Raw genomic sequence first — 6900 nt, forward strand, 5'->3', positions numbered from 1 at the left:
CCACAGGCCCTCCCTCACGGCGACATCCGCACTGTGCCTGTCCCCACAGGCCCCTCCCTCACGGCGACATCCGCACGGCGACACCCGCGCTGTGCCCATCCCCACAGTGACACCTGCACTGTCCCTCACTGGACCCAGCCTCCCACTCCCCAGCCCTACAGGACCTAGCACCACTCTTCCCATCCCTACAGCGACATCTGCACTGTCCCCATCCCTACAACCTTCAGCCCCACTGTACCCATCCCTACAGCTAACAGCCCCACAGTCCCCAGCCCCATCATCCCTTGTCCCTACAGCATCTATTCTCAGAGCCCCTTGTCCCTGTAGCCCCCAACCCCATCATCTGGTGGTCCCCAGAGCCAGGGGGCTCAGGTCTGGGGGTGGCCTGGATCTCTCACAGCTAGGCACACACCCAGCCCTGTGGGAGCACCCTGGGGTCTATGCCCCCACCTCAGCTTGGGGGACAAAGGTCCAACTCTGTCCTGGCACAGGGAGGCAGCTGCCACACTCCACCCCCTCCCATCATGGAGAAAGGTGACAATGAGGACAAAGGCACTCTCCACCTCAGTGGCACCTGCACCCTCAGATCTTGGGGGTTTGAACCTGTGGGGCAGGAGGGTGGGGGACAGTGCACAACCAGGGGTTGCTCATGGTCTAACAAAGGGGCCAGGGGCATTGTCACGGTTTAGGTATGGGGGGTTCCCCAATCACCCCCCTTGAGTGGGAATGGTTGGGGTGACTGAGCAGTGGGAGTGTCCCCTGTTCCCCCTCCCAGAAGCACAGACAGGTAGTACCTGGACAGCAATAAATTTATTAAGTATTCAAAAAAAATAATAGACACGAACCAGTAAAAAACGAAAAGGGGGAAGGCGGGAGAGAGGGGTGGGGAGCCGAGCTGGCTCAGGGGGGCAAGTGGTTAAGAGACACTGAGGGGACGGCAGGGGGAGCACCACCCGGGGGGTTCAGCAGCGCGAAGCCGGGGGGGCCATGGGCAGCGTCGGGGGGCGGCGTCAGGCATCACTTGGCGCCCTGCGCCTCTGACTCCTCCTCGTCGTCCTCGTACATCTCACCCTCCTCCTCAGCTGTGGCGTCCTGGTACTGCTGGTACTCAGACACCAGGTCATTCATGTTGCTCTCGGCCTCGGTGAACTCCATCTCGTCCATGCCCTCACCTGTGTACCAGTGCAGGAAGGCTTTGCGGCGGAACATGGCTGTGAACTGCTCTGAGATGCGCTTGAAGAGCTCCTGGATGGCTGTGCTGTTCCCTATGAAGGTGGAGGACATCTTCAGCCCCCGCGGTGGGATGTCACACACGGCCACCTTGACATTGTTGGGGATCCACTCTACAAAGTAGGAGCTGTTCTTGCTCTGGATGGCCAACATCTGTTCATCCACCTCCTTCATGGACATGCGGCCGCGGAAGACAGTGGCCACGGTGAGGTAGCGGCCATGGCGGGGGTCGCAGGCGGCCATCATGTTCTTGGCATCGAACATCTGCTGGGTGAGCTCGGGCACAGTAAGGGCACGGTATTGCTGGCTGCCACGTGCTGTCAGTGGGGCGAAGCCTGGCATGAAGAAGTGGAGCCGCGGGAAGGGCACCATGTTGACGGCCAGCTTGCGGAGGTCAGCGTTGAGCTGGCCAGGGAAGCGCAGGGAGGTTGTGACACCGCTCATGGTGGCTGAAACGAGGTGGTTGAGGTCACCGTAGGTGGGGGTGGCCAGTTTGAGGGTGCGGAAGCAGATGTCGTAGAGTGCCTCGTTGTCAATGCAGTAGGTCTCATCGGTGTTCTCCACCAGCTGGTGGATGGAGAGTGTGGCGTTGTAGGGCTCCACCACCGTGTCTGACACCTTGGGGGACGGCACCACACTGAAGGTGTTCATGATGCGGTCGGGGTACTCCTCCCGCACCTTGCTGATGAGCAGGGTGCCCATGCCCGAGCCCGTGCCCCCACCCAGTGAGTGGGTCAGCTGGAAGCCCTGCAGGCAGTCGCAGTTCTCGCACTCCTTCCGCACCACATCCAGCACGGAGTCCACCAGCTCAGCCCCTTCTGTGTAGTGCCCCTTTGCCCAGTTGTTCCCGGCACCGCTCTGCCCTGGGAAAAGAGGCTCTGATTGCCATTGGCTCTCCACACCCTCGCCAGAGGGCACCGGGGAGGGGATCCAGGCTGGGACTGGGCGCTGCCGCCGGCAGCACCGGGGAGATCTGACGCCGGGGCGGGGTGGGAAGCAGGAACTGCAGAGGTTTGGCGGCATGCCGGAGGTGCCGGGCCCCGCGGCGCGGGAGGGGAGCGCCTGCTGAGTGCCCTGGGGAGGACGACAGGTCGGGCGGGGCCGCGGACGCAGGGGAATGGAGGGGACAAGGGGGGCGGTGTCCTCCTCCCTCCTCAGGGACCTACCAAAGATGAAGTTGTCGGGGCGGAAGAGGTGGCCGAAGGCGCCCGAGCGCACGCTGTCCATCGTCCCCGGCTCCAGGTCCACCAGGATGGCGCGAGGCACGTACTTGTGAGCTGAGAGAGACTCCGTGAAGGGAGGGCACCTGCCCCCACCCCACCCCCACCCCGGGGTGTCTTCCACCACCCTGCGAGGTCCCACGGGGCTGGGCACACAGATTGTGTCCCCCCCCCCCACATCACAGTGTTTCATGGAGTGGGGTCATGTCTCAAGCACTGCCCAAATCATGGGGTCACATGGGGTGGGTGCACATGTCTGCTCCCGGCCCCCCGGGGTGGGTGCACGTGTCATGTCATGTCTCCCTCTACACCACAGGGTCCTACAAGGTGGGTGCAAGTGTCAGTCTCCCCCCAAACCACAGGGTCCCATGGGACTGTGTGTACATGTTATGCCCCCTCCCAAACCACAGGGTCCCATGGGGCTGGCTGTACATGTGCCCTCTGTCCCTGCCAAACCACAGGGTCTGACGAGGTGGGTGTGCACCAGGGTCTCACAGGGCTGGGGTGAAGGTGTTGTGTGTGTCTTTCTGTGCAAAGCACAGGGTCTAATGGGGTGGGTGTACATGTTGTGCCCCTCCCAAACCACCAGGTTCCATGGAACTGAGTGCACATAATTCCCCCGCCACCCCCAACCCTGCAAACCACAGAGTTTCATGGGGTGGGTGCCCCTCTAGACCCCATGGGGTGGATACATCTATCTGCTCCCCCTCCCTGCCCCAACAGTCTCAGTTCCTGCTGCACTGGGGGGTCAGACTGGGGTGGCCCCCCGCAGCCCAGGGTGGGGGTTCCGGGCCACCCTTCCCGGGGGGCGGGGAAAGGGGGAGGGGAGTAGCTTACAAGAGGCTTCATTGTAGTAGACACTGATGCGCTCGAGCTGCAGGTCCGAGTCCCCCACGTAGTTTCCACTGGGGTCGATGCCGTGTTCGTCGCTGATCACCTCCCAGAACTGGGGGGGACAGGGGGCTCAGCAGGGTGGTGTACACTGAGACACCCCCAAAACCCTGGGCGAGGCAGGGAACAGCGGGATCCCTCCTATCCCTGGCCAGGACTGGGCAGAACAGGGGGCACAGGGACGCTGCAAACACCCAAATCCTCGGGCAGGGCGTGGTAGGGGCACTGGGACCCCCCAAACCCCGGTCGAGGCTCAGCGGGGCAGGGGACACCGGGGTTCCCCAAACCCTGGTCAGGGTGTGGCAGGGGCACTGAGACCCCCAAACCCCAGCCAAGACAGGGTAGGAGGGACACCAGCACGTCCCAAACCCCGGGAGGGGCTCAGCAGGTCGAGTGGCATCGGGAAACCCCAACCCCCGGTCAGGGTGGGGCAGAGGCACCAGGACCCCCCAAATCCCGGTCGGGACTCAGTAGGGAGAGGGGCATCGGGACCCCCCAAGCTCCGGGCGGGGCGCGGCTCCAGGCGGGCGCTGTCCGCGGTGCTGACGGACAAAGGCGGGGGCGGGGGCTCGGGAGGGGCGGGGCGCTTTGTCCTCCCGGTGCGGCGGGAGTGGGGGGAGGGTAGGGAAGGGGAGGGCGAGCCGGTCTTTGTCCGCCGCCCGGCTCCGCCGCGGCGGGCGGGGCGGGGCGGCGCCGCCGTTACCTTGGCGCCGATCTGGTTGCCGCATTGCCCCGCCTGGATATGGACGATCTCCCTCATGGTGCGGCCGGGCCGGAGTGGAGCGGGCTGGGAGCGGGCTGGGGCCGGGAGCGGAGCGGCACCGGAGCGGAGCGGCACCGGGAGCGCGGGGGGCGGACCCGCCGCCGCCGCCGCCTTTATAGGCGCCCGCCGCCGCACCGGGCCGGCCGCTGACGTCACCGCCGCCCTCAGCCAATCAGCGGCCTCCGCCGCAGCGCTGCAACAACCCTGCGGCACCGACACCGCCCGGGCCGCCCCGCCCGGCCACGCCCGCGGCCACGCCCACGGCCACGCCCTGCCGCGGAGGAGCGGAGACCCCCGGCACCCGCGGGGGGCACGGCCGGGGGGCACCCCCTCCACCCACCGGGAGCGGGGACACCTCGGGACCCACAGGGGCATCCTGGGACTGCCCGGCATAGTCGGGTGCATCCCGGTGCGGCGGCTGCGACGGCGGCGGCAACCGCAGCGGCAGCGGCGGGGCGGGGGGGCACACACACAGGGACACCCCCCCAGCTGCGCCCCATAACTGGGGGGATAGGGACAAGGCACGGAGGGGCCACCCCGGGGGGTCGAGTCACCGGAAGCCCCCGCGGCACCGAGGACAGGGCCGGTGCCGGGGTGGGCGGCGGCGGGCGCGGCCCGAGAACAAAGACGACAGGGATGGGCCCTTTGTCCGGGGGCGGCCGGGGCCGCCCCCCGCGTGGAGACCAGCCTCCCGCCGCCCCGCCGGTTCCTCCCGGTCCCAGCCGGTCTCCACTGGGGGCAACTGTGCCGGGAGTGGGGCAGAGAGGGGCCGCCCCCCCTGGGGCTCCCCGGGGCTGCCCGATGCCAGCCACAGAGTCACTGCAAAGCGCCTTTATTGGGAACCGCGAGCTGCGAGCCCGGACGAGGGCATCCCGCGGCTCATCCCATCCATTCACTAGTCCATCCGTCCGCTTCGGGGCGGGGGTGGCCGTGCCGGTACCGCGTCCCGCTGCCTACCAGGAGCACACCACCACCTCCCGCAGCGTCCGTCGGAGCTCTTGGCTCCGGAAGGCATAGATGAGGGGGTCAATCACCGAGTTACAGATGATGAGGATGAGAAAGAGGTTGAAGTAACTGAAGAAGCAAGTGCAGAAGGGGTTGGTGGGGCAGGTGACGATGAGGATGAGGTGGAAGAAGAAGGGCCCCCAGCAGATGAAGAAGACCCCCAGGAGGATGGTGAGGGTGACAGCGCCCTTCAGGCTGCCACTGTGGTGAGCAGTGGGTGGCTTCTTCTGGCTGGAGATGCTGTGGAGGTGGTGGCGGGCCAGGGCAAACATGTGGATGTAGAGCACCAGCATGAGGATCAGCATGAAGAGGAAGAAGCTGATGAGGCAGAGGAGGATGGTGTTGCTGTGGTAGTAGGTGATGAGGACGGTACTGGAGACGGTGCTGGCCAGCCAGACACTGGCCATGGTCACCACGGCCCTCTGCAGTGTCATGATGCTGTGGTAGCGCAGGGCGTAGAAGATGGTGATGTAGCGGTCAACAGCAATGACCCCCAGGAAGGAGAGGGAGGACACGACGGAGCTGCAGATGAGCATGTCGATGACGTTGTCCATGTGGCGGACAATGCTGGGGCGCATCACCAGCATCCCGTGCTCCAGCAGCAGCATGAAGAGCATCTCCGCCAGGTTGCTGATGCTCACCAGCATGTCGGACACTGCCAGGCAGCAGATGAAGTAGTAGGTGGGCGAGTGCAAGTTTCTGTTCTTCAGGATGGCAGCCACTACCAGCAGGTTCTCCACCAGACTCACCAGCCCCAGCGCCAGGAACAGCTCATTGGGAATGTCCAGACCCTGGCACCAGCCACTGCTGGCACCGACCGTGGTGTTGCTCTGGTTGCCCTCGCTGGTATTCCAGGGCTCGCGCAGCAGACGCAGGGGGGCCAGCGTCGACATGGCCCCTTCCTCAGCCCCAGGGTCCCCCGTGGCACCCGCAAACCCCCCGAGCCCCCCTTGCGCCCCGCCAGTGCTCCTGCGGCACCCGTCGGCAAGGCCGAGGGGACGCGGAGGAACCGGGGATGGGAGGTGTGGGGTGTGCCGGGGGTGTCACGTGCCTGCCGGGACCCCCCGGTGTGGCGGCCACCCTCTGCGCCAGTGCTGCCCCAAGTCTCACGCCTGCCGGCCCAGGGTGCTGGGGAAAAAAGGGCCCTTTCTCTGCCCCATTTTAAAGCTGGCTCCCATGGCTCCTCCTCCTGAGGAGGGTGGGCACCTGCATGACGGTGGCAACCCGGCAGCAAGGGGGGCCACTGCCAAGGCTGGGGCTGCCAGACGCCTAGGGTGGCCCTGGGGGACCTGACTGCTTGTGGTCCCCATGTGCACAGGAGTCCCAAATGCCCTGGGAGGATCCATGCATCCCTGGCATCATGCACCTTGGGGGGTTGTGTGCTATAGGGGTCCCCATGTGTCCTGGGGTCCTGCATATGCTGGAGGCACTCTGGGGGACTGTGTGTCTTGTGGGTCCCATGTGGCCCAGGGGACTGTGTGACTTGAGAGGTCCCATGTGCCCTGCAGGCCTGTATGTCCTACAGGGGTCCGTGTGCCCTGGGGGTCATCCATACACCCTGGGGTATCCATACACCTTGGGGACGCCCATGGGACCCTGCCCACTGCAGGAAACAAGTTGCCCCACACAAACAGAGCCCCAGGGAAGGTGTTGTGCCATGGGGCAGGCATGGGATCCGATAGGAATTATCAAAGATATGATTAAATGGAACACCGCAGAGCCCGGTACTGCAGGGATCCCAGGCAGGCGGGGGGGGGGGGCATGGACCCCATCTGACCATCATGTGCCTTG

General features: G+C 65.4%; 1 protein-coding gene across 1 annotated transcript; it reads right to left on the reverse strand.

The window, feature by feature from the left end:
- Window positions 1-791: 791 nt before the first annotated feature.
- TUBB3 (tubulin beta 3 class III) lies at window positions 792-6002 on the reverse strand. The gene is made up of 5 exons (XM_050311638.1): window positions 5062-6002; window positions 4045-4606; window positions 3288-3396; window positions 2397-2507; window positions 792-2093 (listed from the first exon to the last, which is right to left on the reverse strand). Exons 1-5 carry the CDS (start codon window positions 6000-6002, stop codon window positions 1018-1020), a joined length of 2799 nt encoding a protein of 932 aa, XP_050167595.1. The 3' UTR covers window positions 792-1017.
- Between the last annotated feature and the right edge of the window lie 898 nt (window positions 6003-6900).

The sequence above is a fragment of the Myiozetetes cayanensis genome, unplaced genomic scaffold (genome assembly GCF_022539395.1).
Source record: "Myiozetetes cayanensis isolate MyiCay16 unplaced genomic scaffold, myiCay2020 scf16, whole genome shotgun sequence".
Taxonomy (NCBI): domain Eukaryota; kingdom Metazoa; phylum Chordata; class Aves; order Passeriformes; family Tyrannidae; genus Myiozetetes; species Myiozetetes cayanensis.

Excerpts from the sequence above, each read along its gene's own strand:
- TUBB3 (XM_050311638.1), bottom strand. The coding sequence starts at position 6,002 with ATGTCGACGCTGGCCCCCCTGCGTCTGCTGCGCGAGCCCTGGAATACC. Across the intron at positions 4,607-5,061 it reads GAGGTGGTGGTGTGCTCCTG|TTATGGGGCGCAGCTGGGGG; the intron begins GTAGGCAGCGGG and ends CTATCCCCCCAG. Across the intron at positions 3,397-4,044 it reads GCAACCAGATCGGCGCCAAG|TTCTGGGAGGTGATCAGCGA; the intron begins GTAACGGCGGCG and ends TGTCCCCCCCAG.